At 38.9% G+C, this 27,678-nt stretch overlaps 3 protein-coding genes across 4 annotated transcripts; 2 read left to right on the top strand and 1 right to left on the bottom strand.

Moving 5' to 3' along the window:
* Positions 1-1,598: 1,598 nt before the first annotated feature.
* smtnl (smoothelin, like) lies at positions 1,599-19,257 on the top strand. Its single transcript, XM_065281151.1, has 10 exons — positions 1,599-1,726; positions 2,032-2,639; positions 13,338-13,419; positions 13,502-13,759; positions 13,830-13,892; positions 14,017-14,080; positions 14,219-14,362; positions 14,624-14,747; positions 17,454-17,605; positions 18,824-19,257. Exons 2-10 carry the CDS (start codon positions 2,157-2,159, stop codon positions 18,948-18,950), a joined length of 1,497 nt encoding a protein of 498 aa, XP_065137223.1. The 5' UTR covers positions 1,599-1,726; positions 2,032-2,156; the 3' UTR covers positions 18,951-19,257.
* A 335-nt stretch (positions 19,258-19,592) lies between these two features.
* vma12 (vacuolar ATPase assembly factor VMA12) lies at positions 19,593-22,501 on the bottom strand. Its single transcript, XM_065281172.2, has 6 exons — positions 22,019-22,501; positions 21,861-21,934; positions 21,692-21,781; positions 21,177-21,219; positions 20,206-20,318; positions 19,593-20,116 (listed from the first exon to the last, which is right to left on the bottom strand). The coding sequence occupies exons 1-6, from the start codon at positions 22,185-22,187 to the stop codon at positions 20,021-20,023; spliced, it is 585 nt and encodes a 194-aa protein (XP_065137244.1). The 5' UTR covers positions 22,188-22,501; the 3' UTR covers positions 19,593-20,020.
* Positions 22,502-22,675: 174 nt separating this feature from the next.
* poldip2 (polymerase (DNA-directed), delta interacting protein 2) lies at positions 22,676-27,608 on the top strand. 2 transcript variants are annotated; one of them, XM_073815611.1, is made up of 11 exons: positions 22,676-23,045; positions 23,719-23,794; positions 23,908-24,005; positions 24,089-24,185; positions 24,606-24,681; positions 24,776-24,883; positions 25,727-25,863; positions 25,970-25,996; positions 26,084-26,209; positions 26,306-26,385; positions 26,783-27,608. In XM_073815611.1, the coding sequence occupies exons 1-11, from the start codon at positions 22,861-22,863 to the stop codon at positions 26,895-26,897; spliced, it is 1,125 nt and encodes a 374-aa protein (XP_073671712.1). In that variant the 5' UTR covers positions 22,676-22,860; the 3' UTR covers positions 26,898-27,608. The 2 variants fall into 2 exon arrangements, with proteins under 2 accessions (XP_073671712.1, XP_065137166.1); XM_065281094.2 differs by having other exon boundaries at positions 22,677-23,045; positions 23,713-23,794.
* Positions 27,609-27,678: the final 70 nt, after the last annotated feature.

The raw sequence follows: 27,678 nt of genomic DNA, 5'->3' as shown, positions 1-27,678 counted from the left end.
GTTGTTTGTCTTTCTAAATCAGTCTTGTATGTTTGAGTCACAATGACTGCATACATGACTATGTTTAAATCAGACAGTGTTTTTTTTTTTTTTGGTGAGTCATTTCAAGACTATATGTCAGCTGTCATTGCCTAATATCCACAGGTCCCAGGAGAACCGATAGAGTTGTGTCATAGTTTTGTATTATTCACATCCTCCTCTGTTGCAATACCTGCGGACCAGGTTATCAGTATCACCGAGATCTCCTCTCAGATAAGGCCTTGCGTGAGCATGTGAGGTCTTGCGCTGGTCCATCTCACCGCACTTGATCCAAGGAGCGTGTCTGATGCATTCCGCTCGGCTTGCAGCAATCTCCTCTGCCCGAAATCACCACCATCATCACAGGATCAGATAAGGGTACATGTGAAGGAAAAGACATGCTGGCTGTTTTTAGATACAATAACAAACTTGCTGGGATAAGTGCGCCTTTGTGCCATTCCTCCATGCTGATCTCCAGAGACTTTTACAACCAGTGCATGACGCAAGAGCCTGACATCATCGCAAGATGGAAATCGTATTTGGGAATATAAAAACAGATGGGAACCTGTGAAATTCGCTTTATGAAGTACTTCTGTTTATCTTCGTACCAAATCTTGTGAAAAGATTTACAGAGAACCTGGTCCTCAGCATGGCGTCTTCCTCTTTGCCTCAAGTGTGCGGCATTCACACGCGGCTTTGTTATGTAAAGCCGTCGAGCACATGTCCACTGTGTACAGCTGTAAATCACCTCCGCTCTCCGGCGGCTTCCAGTGTTTACAGTAAACAGCGAAGTGGAATGTAAAGTTATTTCAGTCTGTTGGCTTGCACTCATTGTAGTGGTCGTACCATAGGCTGTTGCTGGTTAGTCTCCAAACAACCCCAGCACAACCCGGAGCCCCCCTGTACTTCATTATCTGATTATTAGGCCTGTTTGTTCTGCCTGGGTCCTGCTGCACCCCTGCACCCACAGAAGGCAAACACAACATCCTACTTCCTTTAAGTCCATTATGTCCTTCTTTTCACTCTAAACAGTACGCTGTTAAAATCTAATCAGTCGTCTGTTTCATTGTCTATAGACTGATTGATCATGATAGAAATTAAGAGACATTGACCTTTTAGGAAGAACCTGAATTCTTTAATCTAATCATTTAAAAGAAATAGTTCACCTAACAAACAAAATGATTTGGATTTAAATGTGTGAATGTCAAACTATGCTTTTGTAACCCTGACTGGAAACATGAGAATGAGTTTTAGCTGTTTAGTTTTACAATGCAAACAGGAGGATTTAAAAAAGGGGAAGCAAAATGTGTGTCTGTTCCTCTGTGATATAGGACATGACAGCAGAAGTCCGACTGTAAGAAGGTCTGTGATCTGCCTGAGCTAGAGTAACACAAGCACTGGCCTTTATCTGTCAGAAAAAAGCTGAGGCTGAATGAGTGAGAGAGAGCAGAGACAGAGCACTGTTGTGAAAGTGGAGATTAATACAAATACAGTGGAGTGCAGGCGGGTGAGCTGGGGTAAATGGAGCCCTATCTCTCCTCCTTTTTTCTCCTTTGTTCCCTCCCTCTCTCGCTCTGCTCCCTCCCCCCGACTGCAGGAGTTGTAGGAGTTTTACGTGACTATGAGTACTTTTAAACAGCAAGCCGGGTGAAGCTGCAGCACAGCTGGGAAATATCGAAAGACTGGGAATACGAACACAGCATAACAGGTCTGTAAACATACAGTATTACTGTTTTAAAAAAGGTGATGAGGGGCATCTGCTCTTCTTTTTTTGTTGGTTGTGCTTTTAAAGAAAGTTAACAATATTCAAACCAGGGCCAGGCGTATTTTTAGAGAAATCATGTGAAGTTTGTAAGGTTTATGCCAAATACAAGAAAGTGGGGTTGAATTAAGTTTATTTTTTTACATCACAGGTAAATCATTTCTTCGTTTTAAGCTAAATCTCACATTTTGTGCTATTTCTCTTAATACATTTCTGTTTTTAATACTTAAGATTGAGTCTTCCTTCAACAGGTCTTTAAAGTTCTGGATTTCTATGGATCTGGGATTTTAAACGATTTCAAAAAAGAGGGATAACCTAAACCCCATTTGGGTAAGGAAACACAAGGAAGGTGTTAGTACCTGGGCTCAAGGTGGAGATGGACGCGGGTCCTCTGGCGTCGGTGGCCGAGGGTTCTCCGGATGGAGAGACGGTGTGTGCTGCTTTGGCCCGCTACGAAACCACATTGCGGGATGCCGTGCGTGAGATCCACGTGGACGTCAGCGCTTTCAAGCTGGGCATTGAGAGGAGGCTGGAAGAGGCCATTCATATGAGCGGACCTCTCGGGCAAGCCGTGGCCCAATTGCAGCAGGAGAATCGGCAGCTCAGGGGCCAGTTGGAGGCCCTGACCCGACAGGTAGAGATGCTGACGGGTTCGGTCTGCGACAGAAGCCCCCTTCTTGCTGGAGGATCTGTACCGGCTAACAGCAGCACAGCAGGGCATCAGACTCCGACCTCTCCAAACGGCTCTGCGGCCCCCAGCGTGACTGCCCTGACGGGTTCGGCGAGCGGATCTGCCTCCAGCCCCACCGCCACACGCTTCTCCAGCAGAGCCACCTTTGCCGTCACCGGCAAAAATAATGTGAGTAATGCAGAGCCGCTGTAATGTGTGTGCGTGAAATGTGAGAATGTGTGGAAGGTGAAGCATGACTTGGAGTGAGGTCATTCTGTACTTCCAGGAACGGCGTGATGTGATGGGGTGAGAGGAGCTATGTTTGAAAGCCAAATATTTAGACATAAAGAGGAGTGAAACCCTGAAACATATATACAGACCCACTAAATGTTTTTGTGAAGAGATCACTGCCAGGCTTCCTGCACACACACTGTGTTTTATGGCTGTGGGATGACGTTAATGGTTTTTATGGTAAACTACAGAAGCGAATAGCTCATTTAATATTAGTTTAATAAGTTCGCCTGCCAAATTTAATTAAATTGCAGAAGTCGTCAAGCATGTGACTTTATTGATAACTAAATCTGAGAGTTTACAGTGTCCAACTTCTCCAAAGTTACTTTAGGATTCTTTTACAAAGATATTTTATACTATGTGCATGGTGTAGTTTTTCAGCAGTATGGCCAATAATGGCTCAATAAAAGCCAGTAAGAGCTAAGCTACAGCTTTGAGATTATGTCTGTGGTCCTCAACCTGTCAGTCTTTAACAGCTGCTGTCTGTATAGCAGAAGTAAAACTCGGATAAACTTAACTTGAAACTTTCCGTTGTTATTACACATGACTTGACGTCTTGTCTGTCTTGTATTTCTGCACAGAAAAATACCTTAATGTGCACTGCACATTATAACGTCGTATTGATGTGTCATGTTTAAATGTGCTATCTATTACATCTACATTTTGCTTTCGACAGATACTTTTATTCAAAGCGACTTTCAAACTGTGTGAGTAGTATGTGAGTTCCCTAAATGTATTTTAAGTCATCATAATTTGGATAGCTGGGAGTGCAGTTAACTTTGACTGTGAGTGAGAGTCAGTAAACACAGGTAACACAAGGCTGTTATCTTCTCTGCCACATCCACACCTGTCAACCACATAATGAGAGAGAGAGCGCTGAATTTTGGGATTGTAAAGCATTTAGAGACTGTTGTGGCAGGTCTGTAAAGCACTCCTTCTGCTTCACAGCCTGAAGGAACAGATGAGGAGAGAAAGAGAGAGAGAGAGAGAGAGAGAGAGATGTGTTGGCTTGTCTCCATGTGGCTGGGCTGTGAGCACCTGCAGATATCATGAGTCTCAAACTTTATCTTCCTTCCAGCTCCATGTCTCTGATTCCCTAAGTCTGCAGTACTTTCTGTTCTTGAGAAGTCACAGTTTATCCGTGTGTTCAATCTCAGACTGCCGCCACTGTATCTGTGACGTTGTTTGTTAATCTCTAAAAGTCTGAAGTGGACTTTCATTCTGTCCAACACGAAACACTGTCGCAGATGCTTTTATAAAGTAGATTTAGCTTCACAGTAGATTTACACTCAGCTCCTCTTATAACAGTCAATCTCAGTACTTCCAGGTATTTGTTCATAAAGTCACAGAGTGCTAAATTTTATTGAATTTAACATAATTATATTATATTTACATGTATGCATTTGCCAAATGCTTTTATTCAAAGTGGCTTGCGGTGCTTTACAAGGTAGATATTTTTATCTGTGTTTAAACCCATGACTTTTTGCGCTGCTGTACTATATGGAGCAGATGTAATTTAGTTATTGCATTTAATTTCTGAAAGCTTTGTGAAGTTAGAAACACTGTGACAGCCCACACACACACACACACACACACACACACACACACACACACACACACACACACACACACACACACACACACACACACACACAGATCTGTAGATAACACACTTTATTACACGGCTCATTGGAATGCTTGATGTTGACCGGTCCCAAAATTTGCAGGTTTGTTATTCACTGAAACTGTTCAAAACTAAAAACACACAGTAACCCAGATGCTGCAAAATATTTTGACAGGTACAGTTTAATATTACACAAAAATTAAATATGAATATGTCTTAACAATAACATATATGACATTGTATTTACAAACGGTTAAACCAAATAGTGTGGTCGTGACATTTGAATAGTTCCTCGTGGAAGGTCTGCATCCGCTTTGCGTTGGTTCCTGATCACACTGTATAATAACAACCGGGTGGCTATACATTATCCCTTCCTTCAACATCAACAGTGTTTTATCTGGTTCATAATCTTTCAGAGTTTTGATGAAAATTTAATTCAGTCAAATGGTAAAACTTGATTTTGTTAGGCTTTTTACCAACTATGGGGCGGTTTTCCGGACAAAGGATAAGTTTAAGCCAGGACGAGGATGCGCACGTGATCACGAGAGGGGTCGAGTTACCCCTCCTTCTTTTGAATGTTTTACTGAGATTTCTAATCCCCACAAATTGAATATTACAGACGTCCTGACGTAAAATTATATTATGCCATCTACCCCCATAAAACTAATCCTGTCCGAATAGGGATTTAAACAACAAAGAAAATGTAAAATCGTGAATCTGATAATAAGTGCTCTTTAAGATATGTCAGTGCAAGTTGTTTTCGATCAAGACAACACCAACATTAAAGTTAGTCTGGGACTAGGGTAAAGCCCTGTCCGGTAAACCGGACCGAAAATGTAAATTTTTCTACACAAATGCTGGGTTATTTTCTATGCAGCATTGGATCAAAAAGGGACAGACCCAGCGTTGTGTTAAATTAACACAGAGAATGTGTATATTTCACCAAACAATGTAGTAAAACAACCCAGCATTTTGGTTTGAAACAACCCAGCAAATATACAGTAGGTTAAATTGGTTGGGTTGGGTTGTAAGAAATAAATAATAACCCAGCATTTTTTAGAGTGTATAATAAAACCATGGTTAATTTTTGATATTACACCTACATGTACAAAAACTTTACACTTTACATACACACAGCTTTAAAACAAATCTCCACAGTTATATGGTTTCTCGAGTAAAGTGCTTTCCACTTCATGTTATCCCAGTTTCCCACTTTTTACTGGGAGCATCTTGTGTTCAGGAGATCAGCGGAATGCCTTTGCTCCGCCCCTGCTCTGCACTGTCTCTGCGGAGGAGTCCTGTGCCGCTGTTGCCAATTACCGCAGCATTTCTGCGGTTTCAATAGACCATTGTGTCGACATTCTGCCTCATTTGAAGTACATGGGGTGAGTTGGCATTTTAAGAACACCCAGGACACCCTCCTCCTCTCTTTCTCTATTGGGATTTGGCGTAGACGCAGCACTGCTGGGCCCCTTTGGACGTTTTCAGTATTTGCTCACAGTGGACAGGTGCTTGGCTGGGAACCACACCTGTGTAACGTGGTCTCATCACACGTTCACCACCTAAGCCCCTGAGCAGAAAGGAGACTTTGGCCTTCATTATTGCTATTGTGGATAAATGGCCTGAGGGTCAGTGGGTTATCTGTCACTCGACTGTGCCTCAATATAGTGCTGTATTGTAAAGTCAGACACTTTAATTTTTTTGCCGGAGCATGTGTATATGTGTGCGAACTGTGGGTTTTCTTGTGAGGGCAGAAGATAAGATTTGCACGTCCGTTATCTGTAGAAACTGTTGGAATCTCTCAACCTCACGCAGATGCCCATACCGACATAAGCGTACTTACATAACTACAACTAGAAGATAGCTAGTTGCTGTAAAGATGGTTTTCATTCAGTCAGTATATTTGTTTTGTTGCAAATACATACATTTTAATGTTCCTGATATGTGTAAACACACCACATCTAGGGCTTCGTACTCTTTACATATAACCCACGATTCCAGCTTCACCAAGTTAATATGCAAATCCAAAACTGACCTGGACTGGTTTTTCCATAGCCGTTTTTAAATCTTTAAACCTTTCATCTAACATGCACAGATTTCAGTTTTGATGTACGTTATCTGGATTTGGATCGTCTGCCAGGTAGTCAAGCAGGCATCACTAGGCTTACAGGCATCTATAAATCGAGACAACCAGGCTTTTATTTATGATGAAAATTCACCTGTATAGTTAAACACCCTGCCTGGTTGTATCTGCGGGGTCAAAGGTGCACACTTAAACGTGTTTTTAGCATGTGTATTTGTGTAAGATATGTTTAACATTTCTAGGTCAGCACTGGCCATACGCCAGAGTTCTCACAATGGAACAGATCGTTTAATCTTCTCCTATGTCCAGCACAGATTCCTGGCAGGGGAGAAGGAGTACAACAAAAAAACCTTTGCACAGCTATTAATACAGTGGAGTGCAGAAGAGAGAGTGAATAAAGAGTGATGGTGAGAAAGCAAAGGAGTGAGAGAATGTGTGAGGGAGGGTGGGAAAGAAGGAACGGATCGAGGAGCTAGGGAAAGGCATCCAGCCGCTCCCATGATGCCCCTGGCTCTCCTAATTACTTCCAGACAATGCCATGTATTTTCATCTCCGTGGTTACAGGTTAATAATTCCCCGTGTACGGGATGACCTCACTGCCCTTCAGGAAACATTGTCCCGCCTAGAAAGAATGCCTATTCACCGGTACAGAGACCGGTTGAGGTCAGGTGAGGAATTCTGGCTTTGTGAACTGTCTAGTGCGTCCTTTCGAGTATCTGCGCTTAAATCCTTGCCCTGTTTACTGTGCATGGAGTTGTATTACCGCTTGTGTTAGTTTGCCCATGTGTTTGTGACTTAAGCAGGGTACAAGGATATCTCAGTTGGTGGTGAGAATGGCTAAACCAAGGCTAAGCTTTTAAATATTGGGTGGAAACTGCTGTGAAGTCCTGGAACGGTCAAGCATGTGGTTTTATGGCCTGGGGCGGTACGTTTGACCGTTGCCCAGGTCTGTATTCTCAGTGTGCAGGTGGGGCTGTAGATATAAGATGTCCCTTTGGGCTACAGGTCATTACTCATGCCGCAGCAAATACATGGTCACATAGTTTTAGTCTGAAGTGGTTCTGGGAATTGCTGCGCTAATTCATTTGGACATATGCAGTTCTTCTTAGATATAATGTATAGTATTGTGTAGGGGTGGGTGGTATGTCTAAGAACCTGTTTCATGGTATGCCTTATATTATTTTTACAGTAACAGTATATAGCATGATATAATTATATAGTTAAATATATATATAGAAACCCAAAACCCATACCATGTCCACACCACAGTGTCACACCTCTTTTAATAATAAACTCCTCCTCCGGCTCGGGATTCATTTATGTTGATCTTTCTTCATGTTTCTTTTTTACAATCCGACTGAACGGAGATATAACTCAACTGTTGGGTTTAAATTAACCTGTGCTGGGTTATTGCATTGTTGGCTGAAATATTTACATTTTCTACGTTAATTTAGACCAGTGGTTGGGTTTGTCCATATTTTCCCAACCATGAGACAAAACAACCCAGCATTTGTACAGTGTACCTTTATACCCCCCAGCCCTATTATAGTGTAATGTCCTGCTGTTAGTATGAGGTTGTAAACCAAAAGGTGACGTGTCTATACACTTATATCGAACAACTGGTTTTATTCAAGCCAAAAATATTATTTACAATGACAAAAATATCTACAAATGTGTTCTGGAGACAATCAGAGGACTTGGTGGTTTAGAACGACACAGGGGTAACTGACTTATGATAAAATTGTCATTTTGGGGTTAACTAACCCTTAAAGGATGCAAGTTTCCAGGTTGTGTCTTACTGATAACAGCTTTAAAAAGATCAGTTAGAAAATACCTCTTTGTACAATGCACATCTATGATTTTGCATGTATGTGAGTGTGTAATTGAACTGAAGCACAACCAGCTTCCTGAGGGATCATCAGGAATGTTTGTAGTCAGGTCTCCAACATGTGAACGTTCAAAAGACTCCCACTGTGTCTCTCCCGACACAGGTTTTCCTTCCATTTGAAAGAAATTGCAGGCTTTGTGTGCATTGAAAAACAGGTGTTTCGTCCACGTTCACCATGCATTTGCGGAGGAAATTACAGATCTCCGATTTAAAAACCTTCCATCTCTGCATTGCAGACTTTTTCAATAGTTGCAACAAAGGGAAAACAACCCTAAATCACATCGTGGGACAAACATTTCACTTTAGTACCAGGTCAATTTGTCTCTTTTTTTTAGGATGAATGCCTTAAAGGTCTCACGCTCTTTCTGCTTTCCCGAAAGATCATAAACTTTCAGCTCCTAAACTGGGCCTAGCTATTTGTATTTTGGATATAAATATAAATAGCCCTATCAGCATGGTTTATTAATACCAGAAAGGCCTTGTAAGAGCTGCCTATCAGTGGGATTTGAATGACAGAGGCTGGAATTAGCCCATCGAACTCTCTATTGTTGTTTATGTTCCATTCCATCCCCCCGGCACCACAACGATCCAAGAAGCTCAAATGTCATCGTGAGACAAGAATATCCTTTCAAAAATGTTTCAAACCACACACACAATAGTGTTTCATCAAAACCGGCATTCATCTTCTGAACATGCAACTCTTGTTTTCACATGCATAAACAATGCTCGGGCCGCCACATTTTGCTTTTATTATTCACTGTATTTTTGTTTTCCCTCACTATCAAGATTATATACAATAGTTCCCGTGTGATTTTCTTCTTTTTTTGCACCCCAGCATTGCTCAGGCTCGCTGGGAAATTCTTCATTTAGCTGTGGAGGGCAAACATGGGACATTTAGACATGAAATGTTTCATTAATTGTCTGTACATTCAGTACATAATGGAGTGTAGCCTACATGATAACCACATTTGACAGTATTTGGTTTACGTTTGCCTTTTGTTGATGTAGGACTAAAACTTCTCAAAGCCATTTCTTGTCTCCTCTTCACCTGTAGGAGTGTCCCTGAAGAGTTTCCATATTAGGTATCTTGTGGTCTATTATGTCTAGTCTGGGAGACAACGGTGCTCTCCACAGGAGTTGCATTGTTTTCCACGTCCTTGGTTGTGGAGGGACAGCACGTACAGTAGACGGGTGACCCATTGTGAAGACAAAGGGATGCACTGTCCTGGTTTTGTGTGGCTGGAAAACTTCCATGTGGCTTTTTAACATTTTGAATTTCACCACCCTATTCACTCGTTTTATTGCACTACTCTGGTAATGCAATGACGCCATCTCTGGGTTAAATAATTAGTTGTTCCTGGAAGAAAAACATGTAACTGATGTAAGTGTGTGAGTGTGTGTGCATGCAGTTCACTGAAAATGAGAGATGGGAGTGGTTGGGTTCCCACTACACCTCTTAATTTAGCCTGGGGACCGTGCAGTAGGTGACCTCTGCAAAAACACTGTCCTGCACCAATTGGCAGGAATTTCAAATGCAAAGGCTGTAAAGTGGTTTTTACAAAGCTTTGAAGACAAACCCGGCTTGATGGTGGTTCTGTCTGTAAGCACACATTCTTGCATGGCCACGTGTCTCCAGATATCCCCTTGAGGACAGGCACATGACATAGTGCAGCACCACAAAGTGCTACAGCTTTTAGATTGGACTGAGCTGACAACCTGTGTGTTCAGCCAACAAATCAAATGTTGGATGCATTTCACGGCTGGGGTGCATTTCATGTTTCCCTATCTCCTGTTTTCCGTAGGACAGACAGCTGCTCACGGCTAACTTCTCCCATATGCACGCCCCTTTAGCATTCTTTTGATGTGATGTCACCTGCTGTTTTCCTCAGCAGTTTAATAATGCTTTGCATCTCAGGATGTTTGAACTCTTGTAAAAATGCACACTGTATAAACTTAGCAGTGTTTCCCTGAGTTTTAAGCTTGCACGCTTGTATTTGCGCTCATAAACGTGCATGTGCCTGCATAAATAACCTCAGCAAAAAGTTTATATCACTCAATAGTGGTGTATGCGCCTGTACATATTAGCATGTATTTGCATGTGCCAGGCCACTTGAACAAAAGAGCTTTTAAAATCCAATAGATGGGCTGCTGGGTAACAGATGATGACAGCTCACGAGATAGTTAAACATGCACCGTCATTCTTTTGGTTTTTCATCCAGGGCCTGAACAAACGGGCAGCTACTCCATTATCAGTTTTTGTAATGCTCATGGCAGCTTAATTCCAAACATATGTATACTTATAAATATTTAATGGATGATGTCTAAATGTATTGAACTACATGTGTCCAAATGTGACCCTTCGTGTGAAAACCCATTTTTGTGATTCTTAATAAAATCATATGACATAATGTAAAGAACATTGTGTGAAAATATACCCTTGATATATTTAATATCGACTAAGGCAAAGATTGAAATCAAATGTTGATGCTTCTTAATCTCATAATTGGATTGAAACAGGGTCACAAATTAACACTTGGTAATAGCAAGTTAACAAAGAATGGTTTGAAATTGCTCCTACATGATAAATCTGAATCTAATAATCTGAAACGCGCTGATGTAAGTAATTCAAACCTTCTACTAAATCAGCCAGCTATTGCAACATGCATATCTTCCTATCATCATCAGTCTGTTTTTGCAAGGTGGTCCGCGTCATGCGTTCTTGTATATAGGTCACGCAGAAGAGTGAGCAAGAGTGGCTATTAAAGATTAAAATAGTCCAGCAAAGAAATCATATCTATATTAATTACCCACAGTGGTGGGATTTGTACAGGGTCATTTGATTTTTGGTTCATTGATACTGCCAAAGATTTTCCCAAATCTGTGCGTGCATTGATAGGTTTTTTTGAAGTTAGCTAATTCTCTCTTGAGAAACTTCGCACATGCATTTTTCTTTATGACAAGATCATAAAGAGAAGGGTGTGATGCGCTGTTCGGTCATGCTGGTTAATGATCTCAGCTTCAGAGCGGATAGTGACGAGCTCCCTGATCTCTGCTTCAGTCCAGTGTTCTGATATTTTTCATCTTGAATGTTGATCTGTGTTTAAATCCCTGTGTCAAAGAGCTGAACCATAACCGTCTTGGGCAAACCCCTTAAGGCATTGTTTTTGTTACTATGTCCACTTTTATACGGGAACAATCCCAGAACATTTACACAGAAGCCTCTCTGCCAATTTATGGAAATTTTCTGGGACCAAGTTGCTGTGCGAAGGGGGTTTTAGTCTCCTTTAAACATTACAAGACCCCATAGTGAGTCTGATAGTAAAGCCATCAATCAGATTGTATCAGGACTCTTTGATTAGATTACATCACTCATTGTCCGAATGTGCCCTCCTGAGGAACTCATTTGGAGCCACTGTGGAATGTCAGGCTCTTTCATCTTTCTGATTAAAGTTTATTGGATAATCACATCAGTTGTCTTGTATTCCTTATCCTGGTGTGGGTGCTTAACCGGAACAGGATGCCAATTAAGCTTTTACAGTGTACAGTGTTTTACTGTGTCTTTGTAAGAGATACTTACATTTACATTTACAGATTAGGCAGACGCTTAAACAATATATTTGATCAGTACCTGTTTGTGTGTTTCCTGGGATTGAACCCACTAATGTTTGCACTGCTAACTGAGCTATATAGGAATACTTACTTCTTTAGAGGCAGCATATAGCACGGATGATACCGGGAACATTTATACAATTTGTGTTCCCCATTTTTGTGCACTAAAGAGATGTATGTTGATAGTTCTTTGTGGAACCATATTGCCTGACAAAAACATTTTAGTGACCTTTGTAGCCATTTGAGAAGAGTTTGGTTCATTTTTTTGTCAAAACGTTTATTATTATGTTATTATGTTTTTATTGTGTTTTATTGTGCTACTTAGCTATAGTTTTTTTTAGTTATAATGGTTTATCAAAACAAAATGCAGTTTGATTGAATTGGAAAGCACAAAAAAAAAACGTGATTTTTGAAAAATGTAAAAATGTTTGTTTTTTGGAACCAAACACTTAATACTTAAATATTTCACAGCACTCTGGAATGCTTGATTCTGATTGGCCAGTAGCGACATTCCAAGATTCGTTATTCCAAGATAACAACTACCTGACACTAAAAATACAGCCTCATACTAAAAGTACTGCCAGTCATCTTGACATATGCAATTTAAAGCTTAAAATAAATCAAATTATTAATAACATATATGAGATTTTATTTACAAATGATTAAACTAAATGCATGTTTGTCTTGTTTGAACTTGTCTTGACATAAAGCATTGGGATCTTGATAACCCTGTCAGGGTTTATTCTGTGTTAATAACCAGCTGGCTATGTTATCCGTACTTAAGGAATAATTTACAAAAAACTGAAAATTCTGCCTTTATTCAATATCTCTCGAGTCATGTTTGTCAAGTGAACACAAGGGCAGTTTATATGGGCTAGGGTCATAGGACAAAAAACACCATAGCACTGCTAAACATTACGAATGTATATATGACTCCAAATGAAAAGGATTTCTAAAGCGATATGCATGTGTAAAAAACACCGAAAATAATTACTTTTGTACAGAATTTAAAGGCGACGTGTCAAGAAATGACAGAATACAACAGAATTTTCATTTTCTAGTGAACTATTTCTTTAACACTTACACAGCACTTAAACCAAATGTCTATTTGACACTTGACAACTTTTTTTTAAGAAAAGATGTTTTAATAACCATTTAATATTTGTGTCAGTCATCTGTGAGACAAAGCCAAGAAAAGCTGCTGTCAGCTGTTTTGGTTTGTTATTGTCACTGCAACAGGTGATGAGCAGAGAGGAAGCTGTAAAAGCAGCATAGGAAAATAAACGTCACACAGAGCAAAGGCATTAGTTAAATAAGCCTGGAAACCATTGCCTTATTTGGTTTTGTTTTAATGTTGTAAGCAAATGAATAATTGCTGTTTCTCTTTACCAGAGCACTGAGCGAGATGAACCTATTGAAGTGGATCCAGCACCCATTACTCAAGGATTAGAGAATGGACATTTGCCTTCAGCAGGTATTTGTCATGATTCCGTTTGAATGAATTATTGGATATCAATTTAAACATGAACCGTACTAACCTCCTTTTATTTTATCAGAAAACTCCAGTGTGCCTTTAAGGGGAAACCCAGCACCTAATGGTGTGTCACAAGAACACACAGCACCTGCATCTATGGCAATGCCACACCTGCCCATCACGGCAACTACCAAAGTAGCTGATTCTGCAGTAATGAAGAGTCCAGAGTCACCCGGTAGCCCGATGCAAGCAACTTCCTCCGCTATAACAGATTCACTAACAAACAGTCAGCCGCTCACCAAAGGCAAGCAGCCACAACTTGAGTCGCCTGTAAATGCAGGTATGAGACGTGATCCTTTACACACACAAATCACTTTTAATGTGCTGTTTTAACTGTTGTTTGGTTACAGGATCATCTGTGAAAACATGGGCTCCAACTCCTGCAAGGACTATGGGATCCTCACGGCTTACTGGTAAGACCGGTTTTATTTCAAATCTTTGAATTTTTTGTGACTCATAAACTCATGACAGATTTATATCATACTTGTCTTATTGTTTTTGCATTACTTTATGTTATGTCTGGTGTGTCATTTAAAGAGAAAACATCTGCGTCTACAAAGTCAGTGACCTACTCTGGGGTTTACTCACACAATACAGATAGGTGAGTCAGTCAATTATTCAACATTCTACTACTGAGTGCCTTGTAAAAAATAATAGCAATACACACAGTATTCTGCTATGTGGGGCAATCATGCATCACAGGAAATGTTCATCTGCCCTCTCTGTCCCTGTGTATCAGGAATGTGGATATGCCAGGAGATTTATCCTTTGGTAAAGGCATTGATCGCAGACGGGAGCTTTTTAGGTCCCAAACTCTACCTCGAAGCCTTGGGGCCCAAGCACGCAGATCCATTTTTGAGAGGCTGGACACTGAGAACAACAAGTAATGGGATTTTCTGATCTAGATGCAATGGGGTTAAAAAAAATCTAAGACAGCATAGCAAATTTGGATATTCAAACCTGGAAATAGAACAACAAATGTACAGTTTTAAGTACACTTAAATGCTGGTAATATAGTGAAACAGAAGAATTTTTATTTGTAGTATTATAAGCCCTGTTGTGTCTTTTTATCTACACTTAAATATCCATTAAAACCTGAATTTCTAATTCCAACTACTTCCTACTTTGATCATTCCCATCTCAGTCGACCCAAGCCTGTGGATTCCAAACCAAAGCTAAAACGCTCTCAGAGTTTTGGAGTCTCCAGTGCCAGCAGTATCAAGCAGATCCTTCTGGAGTGGTGCAGGTCCAAGACCATTGGATATCAGGTAAGATATTTAGATATCTCATAGCTAAGGACAGCAGCAAAAAGAGAAACGACACAGTCTTCGCATAGTGAAGAACAGCTCTGGTCTTACAGGGGTGTTACAGGGGCCATGGCATGAAAATCTGACTTTTTCCAAGTTTAAGTGCTAAAATTGGGTTCCCAGTGCTTCTATCAACCCCGTTACTTAGTTTTGGTAAACCATTTTCTGAAAGCATGTGAAAAAATAGGTCATTGAAATTTGGCTCTCCTTATGATGTCATAAGGAGCTCTTATTATAATAATACCGCCCCTTAATCTGCACTATCCAACCACAGCACCGCCATTAAGTGCAAAGAGAAAGGGAGAGAAAATAATTCACAGCACAATTGAGTTTGAATTGCATCAAACCATCATCATTGTGATCAGTGTTTGCACTTCATTCGCTCATTTGCATTTAAAAGGACACACCCAAAACAGCAAATTTTTGCACACACCTACAAAGTGTCAATTTTAACATGTTATATTAAATTCACTATATGGAATTTTGAGCTAAAACGTCACATATGTGCTCTGGGGACACCAAAGATTTATTTGACATCTTAAAAAATTATTGTGACACGTCCCCTTTAAGACAATGAAAGTTCCACAAACCATTACCATGCTTCAGTGTGGTATGCAATAATGTTGTTTTAAGATTAGCTGCATTATAAAGTGTTATTCTGTTAATTAACTTTAACTTGCACCATTATTAACAAGGTTTAAACGCATATGAACAGTATGTGGTTTAAGTTAAGCTGGATTTATACTCCGCTCTATTGCAGCTTTGCAATCATTCCATGTGGCTCCGGTTAGGGATGGTAATGTAATGGTCAGGGCTGAGTCAGAATTAAGAGTGACGCTATGTAAACATGAGAACCAGAGCTGCTAGCTCACAACACGCATGACGATTTCCGTGAGTGACCCAGACATGCTTTCATTTGTCAGCTATGGATGAGGAGTGAACAGTGATAAATGATGAGGTGTAGAAAGAGATTCAGCTGATGATGATGATAAGAGCCAGATAGCAATAAAACATTCCCCATCTGTTCTGACTACAAAAAAGCAGTGGAAAATCATAAAGGAAGTCGTATCATTGCTATGATTAAAACAAAAAATATGTCAAGATCCATTATTTGTTAAGGCAACACAATTCAAAACACATTTTACAGCAGTAACGTGAGGAACCTTAAATGGGACATTTCACAAGACTTTTTTTAAGATAAAATAAATCTTTGGTTTCCCCAAAGTATATGTATGTGAAGTTTTAGCTCAAAATACCATATAGATAATTTATTATAGAATTTGCTTTACTTCAGGTTTGAGCAAAATGTGCCGTTTTTGGGTGTGTCCTTTTGAAAGCAAATGAGCTGATGAAATGCAAACACTGATGGTGATTTGTTGAAATTGAAACTCAGTTGTGCTGTCAATTATTTTCCCTTTCTCTCTGCACTATTAAGGGGTGGTATAATTATAATAAGATCCCCTTCTGACATCACAAGGGGAGCCAAATTTCAATTACCTATTTTCACGTGCTTGCAGAGAGCTTGTTGTTACTGACTTGTTATGTTTCAAATTTTCAAGGTTGATAGAAGCACTATAAAACTAAAATAACAGCCTCATGCAAAGCATTCTGGGAAACAAAATCTGAAGGAAAAAAACAGAAAAGGTTGATGAGGAGTTCTGGTTCCCAGAATGCTTTGCATGAGGCTGTTATATTATAGTTTTATTCTGTAAAGACAAAGACTTGTTAATGTTTAATGTCCATTTAACTTTGAACAAACTTTTGCCAGTAAATAACATACATTTACATCTACAGTAAGTTGCTGGCAACCAGCTGCATAACTACAGCAAATTTTCTACACTGAATATTTAATAAAAACATGTATCTTAATGTTTTCTTTTTCAAATTTTCTAAAGTTTTCTGAAAGGCTGCATTGCCCAATATCCGTTTTGTCCATCTGCATGGCCTTGGTGATGTCAGCTTAAAAGAAAAGTAGCTGCAAAGATGAAGCAACTTTGTGCAGTTTGATAGAAGATCTTAGGCCAGCATGCTGCCATTAGATTTGTTGTTTTTGCAATTGTTTAGTGATCATATATATATAATTATTTCTCAGTCTCTTTTTTAGAATACAACCAGAAAATACAGGAAATGTGTGTAGTATTAAAAACCGTATAAAAGTATAAGCTGAAGCGTCAAGTATTTAGGGTAAACTCCTCTTCCGCAATAGCAGGCAGTTGCAGGATCTCTTAAAACTAAATGAAATTAAATCCTAATTTCTAATTCTAATCGAATGACTTCAGGACTTCAGTCTCCTAAAAAAAGCTCAAGATGTGTATCATGCCAAGAGAGGTCACACTAGATACTGACTGATGCCTGAAGAAGACATTTAGTTCTGAAAATTTTTGTTTTTAATTTTGTGTACATATTTCCTGTATTTTCTGTTTGTATCTTAAAAAAGAGTGAAAAATAAATATGGATGGACATTAAAACTTTGTTAAAACAACAAAACTGGTGATGGTGGCCTAAGACTTTTGCACAGTGCTATATATTTTTAAATACTTTCAAAAACAATATGATCAGGAATACGCATTACTGAAATACATGAGATTTGATTTTAACTTTAAGATAGAGGTGGGAACATCAGTAAACCACGAAATTTTATACCTGCTGTCTCTTCTCAATCCGCAGAACATCGACATTCAAAACTTCTCAGCCAGTTGGAGTGACGGGATGGCATTTTGTGCCCTGGTCCATTCATTCTTTCCCACAGAGTTTGACTACAATGCGCTTTCTCCTGTTGAACGCAAACATAACTTCGAGTTGGCATTCAGCACTGCAGAGTAAGTCATTGCAATAGGTTATTCTGTGTCGATGGCATTTAAGTTTATATCATCTTATCCTGTTAAAAGCTGAGTAGTCTGTATTGCTGTCATCCATTTCTCAAACATTGTTAAAGGCAGGGTAGGGTAAATATTTAAATAATAATAATGTGTTATTTAAAACACTAGAGTGTTAATGGAACAGTTGCAAATTAATGTTTTTACTTTATTGCCCTCACGTCATCAAACCTGCACGGTAATAATTCTTCGTTGAACAGAAAAAGAAAAACATTTGATAAATCTTCACTAAGCTCTTTTCCTTTACAATGACCGTTTAAGGTGATCAAAGCAATATCGAGCCTTATAAAAGGTAAACAGCACCATAGACATAACCCATTTAAGGAAAGATGGTCAGCGTTGTTCCTTACAGTGACCGTTTAAGGTGATCACACTGTCAAGCTTCAAAAAGAAAGACAGCATTATAAACATAACCCATTTAAGGTAAGAATATAAGTGTAGATCCTAACAATGACTGTTTATGGTGATCACACCGTCACACTTATTACGAAAAGGAAAAAGCAGATGACTTGGAATATAGTACAGAGGTTACATGGCATCTCTGTTGTGTTTATATGAAAATTGTTTTTGTACTTTTGGAGCTTGTCAGTTGTGGTCGCTGCGTAAACAACCCTGTTCCACTGAGAACATAACCGCATAAGGGTTTGAGATGACAGCGGACCCCAGGGAATAATAACAGTGAGGACAAATCCTTTAAAGGAGCTAATAAATAATTTAAAGTCAGAACAGATTAGACAGATGATATGTGAACAACTTAAAGTGACCTGCTGAACTTTACGACTAAGTTCTCACAAATCATCGAGCAGTTGTGCATCTCATCACCTCACAAAAAAACATGCAAGATAAAGTTACTTAGTTTCCGATAGATTTGAGGGTAGGATGTCAGTAATCCTCACTTTAAACCAGAAAAGCATGCCAACAAATCAGTGCTGAGTGTAAAGAAAACTCCCCTTACCCTCAACCGGTTCCTTGGACCATCTGCAAGATGATGTCATGGGTACTAGTCCTCTTGTGCCCCAATTCCCACAACTTGAAATATCCACTTAGGATATGTGAACCATGAACATGATCTACACGAATATATTTTAAGTTATAATATGAACTCATTTATATGCATCATCCACTTGTAAAAGTTAATTTCTCTCTGGTCTCTCTTTACAGAAAGAAAGCTGGCTGTGATAGGCTCATTGAAGTGGAGGACATGATGGTGATGGGCAGAAAGCCAGACCCTATGTGTGTTTTCACATATGTCCAATCGCTATACAACCACTTGCGCAAGTTTGAATAAGATCACGGTCACTTCAGCCCCAGTTGACAATGCTGCACTGTCCCCTGGTGGACACAATTGAACTCTGATACAGTAGCAATGGTTTGGGGTTGCAAAAAGTCCATAGGAACCAATGTTAGTCGCTTCTGTGATTGCTTTTATCAGCAGCTATTTATACAATTGTGTTAGACTGACATGGCTTTATGTATGGCACACAAATTGTGAGAAAAAAACACTTGAAGGAAGTGGATTATGGAGCCATTTTATAGACTGCAGAAATAAAGATATATATAAGTCTATTAGTGGATAATGTATTTACCAATGAAAGGCAGAGATAAATAAAAATATACAGGAGGTAAAGGTACATGATATATTTTGTTCTCACATAGATTGGCACATTTTTCTATTTACCTAGTGTCACAAAAGCATGGTTCCACTTTTCAGCGCGAATGCCGTTTGTTACAGGTTTCTTGATGTCCTTCATGTTGTGTCTGTAGATTTGCCAAAGCTTAAAATACACAGGTGCACAAGTGTGTATAACTTTGTGTGTTCCCATACAATAGGCACTGGATACGTGTTACCTTGAAATGCTGTAATTTTGAATAAAGGTGCACCCTCAGCAGTGGCCACACATCACCAGAGAGCGTGACGTACAGTTATACGTTCTCCTTTTAAATGCTTTTGACTCAAAGCTGCTTTTGGATGTATTTTATTATTTTCTAGAAAAAAAATGATGGTTCTACACTAGTGTTTGTGAGTTTACAATCACATTAAACAACAAAATACAACAAAGTGTTTTGGTCATTTACAATCGTGTCTCTTAACAACTGTGTAGGTAACAAAAAGACTAACAAAACATATGAAATGTACCTTACAGTGCCTTTTAATTGAAAAAGTGGATTCATTTTATTGACAGAAATTCAATTTAAACTGGACCTTATTGTTTTAAATGTTGATGAGTAAACCCAACCTATTACAATGCTTAATGAACAGCAGAACATATAGATAAATAACACATCTTCAGTTATAATCATAACAATCTGTACATTGATACACAGAAAGACACGGAAACGTTTCATCATATTCTGGTTTTATGGCTCTCCAAGTTCTCCTTCCATAGTCCGTACCAGAACATAAAGCTCTGCTAGACCAACAACAGAGGCTGCAATCACTGCCGCTAATACTCTCTGAAAAAAAGAAAGAACAGAGACATTAGAAATGATGCAAGGAAATTTTGTACAATAAACTGTGTAAATAGTGTGTGCTGTGCACTTACCGCTGTCGTCTCAGTGAAGATATACTGGCTGCCGAGATATGAACAAGCAAATGCAGCAATTACAGTTACCAGGAAGTTGAATACAGTAACGACAACTGCCTTCACAGAACGCACTGTGAAACACAAATGAAAAGTAGGGTAAAACATGAAGACACGGTTTGACAGATTAATCAGGGTTCCCACACCTTAGTTAACTTCAAAATCAGTGACCTTTCAAGGACTTTCCAGGTCCAGTACCCTCAAATTCAAGGACTAAATGTGGGAACACATTTAAAGTGAGAGCAAAATTACATTGTGTTACCTTTTAAGATACATTGTTACAGTTCCCTTTCGAGGGAACTCGCGCTGCGTCACTGCGGTGACACTTTGGGGACGATTTCAGGGGTAAGTGCGTCTGAATGTGTATATCAAATTCAACTAACGGTGAGGCTAAACGAGAAAGACAGGGTGATGCGGGAGCCAGGAAGTATATCGCTATCTGAAATATCGCTAAAGACGGCGTTACAGGGATGCAGGAAGTATGGCAAGGGAGACGCAGCGTGTGGTTCCCTTCTCAGGGAACATAAGTTACATACGTAACTCGAGAGGTTTTCATGTGTCAAACACAACTATGCAAAAAAGCATTTTGGTATGAATCAACATTCGCATACAGAAGATATAAGCATTTAAAGCAAACATTTTAGCACGTGTGCTTAAAAGTCTAGAATGTTTATGATATTATCCTACACTACACAGGGAATAATATGGATTTTTTTTCCCAGAAAACTTCTTGCATAAAATAGATTCAAGCACTTTCAATGACCTGTATCTATGTATGTATATTTTAAAAAACTCCCAGGGCCTTGAATTTTTTCCCCAGATTCACAAACGTTCAAGCATTTCAAGGACCGGTGGGAACCCTGTTTAATAAATCTTAATGAGCAGAATTTGACAATGAAACAAAATGACCATAAAATGAAAAAGATATTGACCTTGATGTCCAAAATCTGCTAAGGTTCCATGATGACCAACTTCCTGTTAAGGGTAACAGATATTTTAATGTATGTTATATCAGCCTAATACATTACCACTTATATGGGACATTGGACCACAAAACCAGTCATAAGTCGCATGGAAACATTTACAGCAAAATTATTGATTTGTTATGCCAAAAATCATTAGGATATTAAGTAAAGATCATGTTCCATAAAGATTTTTGTAAATATCCTACCATAAATATATAAAAATATCTATCATTAGTAATATGGCTCGATAAAGACTTCATTTAGACAACTTTAAAGGCGATTTTCTTTTTTTAAATAGTTTTTCCAGTTTTCAAATAGCTGTATCTCAATCAAATATTGTCCTATACTAACAAACATTACATCAGTTGAAAGCTTATTTATTAAAAGAAATTGACCATTAAGACTGTTTTTCTGGTCCGTGGTCACATATTACAAATCTTTAGAGCATATATTTCTTATAGGGAGTGTGGTAGAGAGTTCACCTGTGGATTTACATTCCGTGTAATTCTCTTATATTCTTCATTGGCTAATTTTGCTTTAATCTTTTCCAGCCTGGCCACCAGCTCGGGGTTCTGTAAAATAACATAAATACTATTAGAGAACAGGCTTTTAGACAATGGAAAAAATATATGGATAGTGACGTTTCATTACTCTTGGAGGTGTTATGACTTCTGGTAGATAAAGTGTGCTATCCTGGAACAGCTCATGTAGGTACACTGGATGTCCTACAAAAGATAACATCAATTTATCAGAATATAGAAATATTTATGTATAGGCAAGACTTCATATGATTAGCCTGATTCTCTTACCATTTGCCTGAAGAAGCTTATGAAGTTTTCTTACAGTCTTGAAAGGTATGATGGACTCATCTTTTAGGTTTTCCAGTTCTTCCCTCAGATCCTCTGATATGGAAGACTCCTTCAGTAAATCTCTTGCTTTCTCGTGAAAATTCTCGCCGATTTTAAACGAAGAAGACATGCTAACAATAATATAGAGTCTGTGGACTATAAAGTGTGGTTGTTTGTATATAAAGCTGTAATATATGTGGACACTAAACTGAAAATGATACCTGCCAAGAGAGTAAAGCTCTTTGCTAATGCTAACAACGCAACGCCCTGAACTGTATAAATTAAAAACAGAAAAATATATCCAGCATTGCTGAAATATAAAGTAATTGCAACTGTAACACCGAAAGAAACATCACATCAAACAGTTTGTTTTAAATAAAACATGCTTCCTGTTTTCTTCTGCACATCATATGACTGCTGTGTTGTCCGCTTTTGGTGACGTATTAGGAGAGACCGCCCATTTGTCATAATTGACCAAGAAACATTTTTTAATCTTTTTATTTAACTATAGAATTATTTGTTTTTCTTTAAGACTTTTATTGTTTTCCTTTAAATATATTTTCTTTAAATGTATATTTTACATAAACCTCACAACGCTTTCCGGTCGCAATGCATGATGGGAAATGCGGTGCCACAGTAGTTCCCGATTTTTTCGTGATAACTGTAAAACTAAATGAAGAGTCACAACGGCGTTGTCTTTTATACAATCATGAATTTCACAATCTTTAAATGCCAATTTTGAATTGAACCTGAATGATATTAACTTTGTGTGTTTGTGTTCACGTGTGGGTGGCTAAAGCAAGATGGCAGCGTGCGTAATACGTCGGGCTTTATTGTCCACCGCTAGTAAATATAACAATCAGAATTGCACCCGCAGATTACTGAGTGCAGTTGAATACAACAGTGGATTAGATCTGAAAAGACCTCAGGCGTTATGTTCAGCGTGTGGTCTGGCCAGTTTTCAGCAGACGAGGTTCATGTCGTCCAGGTAATGGCTAAAACGCTGTCTTACTACGTACTTATGTTACATAACTGCGCAGAGTTTGAACAAACTGTTGTTACTGCAATACTTTACAATGTATTAATGAAATGTTGATTATTAATATGAAGACTTCAGTATCAGCTGTCAGGTGTTTGATGTAAGCTGTTACTGATTCACATGCTCACATCGCAGCAGCACTGCCTCCATAATTGCTCAACGTTTAACAGCTTGTGATAACATTGTATTTTTTGGCTAAATGTAACACTGATTTTAAGTTGCTTTTAAAATGTCCTTTAAATGTTCAATCTGTAATTCTTATATGAGGCGGGTAGCAACACACACAAATGAGGCCTACAAAAGGGTCAAACCTCACCCTTGCTTTTAAACCCCCAAAGCCAGTCTTCTTAGTTACATAAGTGATGGTCTGTGTTTGTGTAAACAAGTCCTGTGTGCGTGTTGTATAGTTGTCAGTTCAGTGCATGCTTACCTGGAACAATTTGGTCTGAGTTCAACCTCTAACTTTTAACAGATATTGCACAATAATTAAACTTGCTGACCAGTTACTGACTGAGATCAGTTGAATTTGGTTGTGTCATAAAAACCCATCGAGACCAAATTATTCTAGGTGTGCAATTTTACAACTGATTTATTCTACGGGTAAATTTTTTGGCAGAAACAGACCTGAGGGGAAAATACTAGAACCTGTCGGCGTGTTTGAGGCCCTAAAGCAACATGGGAAATATGAAACAGGCCAGGTGAGAAAGTGCATTTATTTTAATTCTTGTTCCTTAAATGCATTTTAGTCTAATTGCTTTGATCCCGTCATTTAAAATACTTTTAAACTAATGTTTACAATTGCTATCTTCAGCTTTTCCTGCACAGCATATTTGGTTACAGGGGAATAGTGTTATTCCCCTGGCATGCTCGCCTCTATGATCGAGATGTGAGCCCTGCTACAGCTGACAGGTATATGCTACAACTCTTCTGGGCTTAAGATGATTTAGTGTGTGCTAGATCTTAAAAGTTCTGTTTGTCCTGTTCCTGTTTAGTAAGCCAGACTCTGTGGGCAATGGGTCCAAAGAGGTGAAAGGGAAAATGCATACATATTACCAGGTCCTCATAGACACCAGAGACTGCCCACACATAGTAAGTGTCATCAAATTACTAATGTAAATGTCATTTTGAATAGATTTTTTTCAATGCAGTTATTTTACCGAATGACTAAAATACCGTAGCTAATATGCGCCTTATTCAGCCTGCCGCCATGTTGATTCCAAAACGAGGCTGTGAGATGTCCTTGTGTTTACGCTGCGCAAAATAATGTGTTCATATTTCCTTGTTTTTCACACAATTTATTTATCTCTGTACCGTTGTTTTCATTGTCTTAAAACGTACTGATGTCTGTCTTGTTTTATGAAGTCCCTCTTTCAGAAATACATAGTGAGTTCTGGGATCACACATTTGTGTGTTGGGAATGGATCACAAAAACAGAACCTTAAAACACTAATGGTGGCAGGTTGAATTGTGTAGTGAGTTGTTCTGTAATTGTGTTTTTGTCACTCTTAGTCTCAGCGATCTCAGACTGAAGCTGTTACATTTTTGGCCAATCATGACGATAGCAGAGCCCTCTATGCTATCCCAGGTAAATTAAAAGCATTTTATTATCCAGAAGGTGGTATGGTTTGAGAAAATGTTGCCCATTGTGTCAGGTACTTATTTTTGTGTGCTTTATTTAGGTCTGGATTATGTGAGTCATGAAGACATCCTGCCTTACAACTCCACTGAGCAAGTTCCTATTCAGCATGAGCTGTTTGAGCGCTTCCTCATGTTCAATCCCTCCAAAAGTAACTAAACTCCTAAATGACTCCTTTAAAGTGTTTTAAACTGTAAAAACTGGAGTAAAGTTCATTTTTACGGGTACGTGAGCGTTCGTGCGCAGTCAAACTTGCAGCTTCAGACCTAGGGGCAACCTTCCGATCCCTCTGATGAAGACAATATGGAAGTGACTTAAACTGCAATTCATCGGGCTCCAAAATTCCCATAGACCCCCATGTTAAAATGTCCAACTTTACAGCAGGAACTAAAATGTGTACAGCCTGGTACAAAAAGTGTTTTTTGTGTTTATGGCAAATTTTTCCCTTGATGACAACTGTGAGGGGGTGATTTATTTGTAACTCATCCGTTTGAATTATATTAAGCTTTGAAGTTTTGCATAATTAATTAATGGCCACTTGAGTGACGGGTGAACAGCCACTGCTGTCACTAGAGTCGAGATAGGCTGGGTTGGTTTCAGCAACCAGTCACCTCCGCTTCACTTACGTCCCACCTCTTTACCCATTTCCGGTTGTTCGCAAGTGACGCGATGCTAAGATGGGGATGGCAAGCCCCGCCAACTATTGGCTTTAAAAGCTCTTCATAAACCTATGGGTGACGTCACGGACACTACGTCCATATTTTTTACAGTCTATGCCTCAGACGCACATTGCGAAACATTGCAATACTTGTCCTGGCCTACATATTGCATACTTCTGTATGCACATGCACGACCTACGCATACTATTCTGATAATAACATTTGTGTCACACGCAATGTACGCTGACCCTAGCTCATGTGTAAAAACTGAACTTCAGGCTTTAAACCTCTTGATTAAAATTTTTTGATGGATTCTATTACTATTGTTTTTTTAGATCCTCCATTCACTGCTAGAGATACATTACGGGCCTGGCAGGAGAAGAATCATCCCTGGTTGGAGCTCTCAGACGTGCACAGGGAAACTACAGAGAACATCCGTGTCACTGTCATCCCCTTCTACATGGGCATGAGAGTAAGATCAGAAAGCTTAAATGTAATCAGCCGGCTGAATGTTGCAGTGAATGAATGAAAAAAATGAGTATGATCATAATTCAGATTATCCTTTTGTATTTTTACAGGAAGCTCAAAATTCACATGTGTATTGGGTAAGCAAATTTATAAAATGCCATTTTTAGATCATTTTTAAAGAATATTAGAGCTTTTGTAGACGATTTGCTAATGTTTTCCCTTAGTGGCGATACTGCATCCGTCTGGAGAACCTGGGCAACGAGATTGTTCAACTTAGGGAAAGACACTGGAGGATCTTCAGTCTATCAGGGACTCTGGAAACAGTTCGTGGAAGAGGAGTGGTGGGCAAGGTGACTTAGATCTTGACTGCTATTAGTGCATGATTATAAACACCAATACAGGCCTATGGAAAACTTATTTAATGCAAACCTGTAATATCTTATCAGGAGCCGGTTTTATCAAGAGAACAGCCAGCTTTTCAGTACAGCAGTCATGTTTCACTTCAAGCACCCAGTGGACACATGTGGTGAGTTTATTAATGAATGAGCAACTATCACATAATAAATATTTCCCACAAACGTTAATGGATGGGACAGTTGTATGCCACTAAAAGGGATAGTTCACCCATGAACATAATGGAAGATATTTTGAGGAATGTTTGTAAGCAAACCAATTATGATACTCATGAATGGTTTGGTTACAAACATTCCTTAAAATATCTTCCTTCGTGTTCATCAGAACAAAGAAATATATTCAGGTTTGTAACGATATGAGAGCGAGTAAATGATGGCAGAATTTTTGGGTGAACTATCCCTTTAAGCATCTTTCTGCACAATAAACATTTTTTTTTTTCATTTTGCATTAGTTTTTTATTCGTGTTAATTAGCAATGAAAATCATATGTTGTACTCTGTCTTTGTTTAGGGGGACATTCTGTTTCGAGAGAACAGATGGCTCACACTTTGACGTGCGCATTCCACCTTTTTCACTAGAGAGCAATAAGTATGACAAAGCTCCCCCTACTGGTTATCCCTTGTAATAAACCAATACGTCTACCGTCACAACTCGGCTTCCCCACCAGGCCATTCCATTGGAGATCCAGTTTTTATTTTCCTTTAGTGCTGCTTAAATTTATGATGGTTTTAGTAAAGCATCCTTGAGTTTGATTCTTACTGCAGCACCAGAGATGTGTAGCATCTGGATATTTAAATGAAAATGCAAAGTTGAAGTAAGCAGTTGATCAAATAATGCAAGTGGTGTGATAAGTAGAGGCGTGGCCAGTTTTTGGTCTGAAACCCCAGAACCTCAACAGGCAGTATACGGAGTTTAAATGTGATTTTTTTTCTATTTATTTGAACAGTTGTATTCCTCTGTTGAATAAGCTTAAGCTTTGTTGTCCGTTCGTTTCTGTTGTACCCCTGCAGTGTTTGTAATTCCCTTATTTGTTTAGCTTGAGCTCCAATGAAATCTGGTTTGGGGCACTCTATGTTCTGGAGATGATGTTTTTCCCTGGGGTGTTGAATGTTTTTACCTGGTTAATGGAATGCTGCAAAGCTTATCCAGATGTCATGCCAAAGTCAGCAACTTGTCACTAAAATGTAGTTTGACTGCGGATGTCTATTGAGCTATGGCTGCATTAAGATCATCACCTTGAAATCATGCATTTGGATTAAAATTGATAATGAACTGCTTAATTATTTACTGTAAATAAGTTTGTAAAAGCATAAATAAAACAATGTTTTCAAGTTGATTTTGTCTGTTTCCTTGTGTGTAAAATAATGCAATAACAGCTGCCATTCTCTACGAAGAAACTGAACTTT

Source organism: Paramisgurnus dabryanus, chromosome 8, assembly GCF_030506205.2.
Source record: "Paramisgurnus dabryanus chromosome 8, PD_genome_1.1, whole genome shotgun sequence".
NCBI lineage: Eukaryota > Metazoa > Chordata > Actinopteri > Cypriniformes > Cobitidae > Paramisgurnus > Paramisgurnus dabryanus.
This window is presented reverse-complemented; position numbering and strand designations above follow the sequence as displayed.

What these genes read in the sequence shown, in the direction of transcription:
- smtnl (XM_065281151.1), top strand. Translation starts at nt 2,157, where the DNA reads ATGGACGCGGGTCCTCTGGCGTCGGTGGCCGAGGGTTCTCCGGATGGA. An exon ending in TGAGTCGCCTGTAAATGCAG is followed by an intron (nt 13,760 to 13,829) that starts GTATGAGACGTG and finishes GTTTGGTTACAG; the next exon opens with GATCATCTGTGAAAACATGG. An exon ending in GGGATCCTCACGGCTTACTG is followed by an intron (nt 13,893 to 14,016) that starts GTAAGACCGGTT and finishes TGTCATTTAAAG; the next exon opens with AGAAAACATCTGCGTCTACA.
- vma12 (XM_065281172.2), bottom strand. Translation starts at nt 22,187, where the DNA reads ATGTCTTCTTCGTTTAAAATCGGCGAGAATTTTCACGAGAAAGCAAGA. An exon ending in TAAGCTTCTTCAGGCAAATG is followed by an intron (nt 21,935 to 22,018) that starts GTAAGAGAATCA and finishes TATCTTTTGTAG; the next exon opens with GACATCCAGTGTACCTACAT. An exon ending in AGCAGATTTTGGACATCAAG is followed by an intron (nt 20,319 to 21,176) that starts GTCAATATCTTT and finishes TGTGTTTCACAG; the next exon opens with TGCGTTCTGTGAAGGCAGTT.
- poldip2 (XM_065281094.2), top strand. Translation starts at nt 22,861, where the DNA reads ATGGCAGCGTGCGTAATACGTCGGGCTTTATTGTCCACCGCTAGTAAA. An exon ending in CCAGAGACTGCCCACACATA is followed by an intron (nt 24,186 to 24,605) that starts GTAAGTGTCATC and finishes TGTCACTCTTAG; the next exon opens with TCTCAGCGATCTCAGACTGA. An exon ending in CCTTCTACATGGGCATGAGA is followed by an intron (nt 25,864 to 25,969) that starts GTAAGATCAGAA and finishes GTATTTTTACAG; the next exon opens with GAAGCTCAAAATTCACATGT.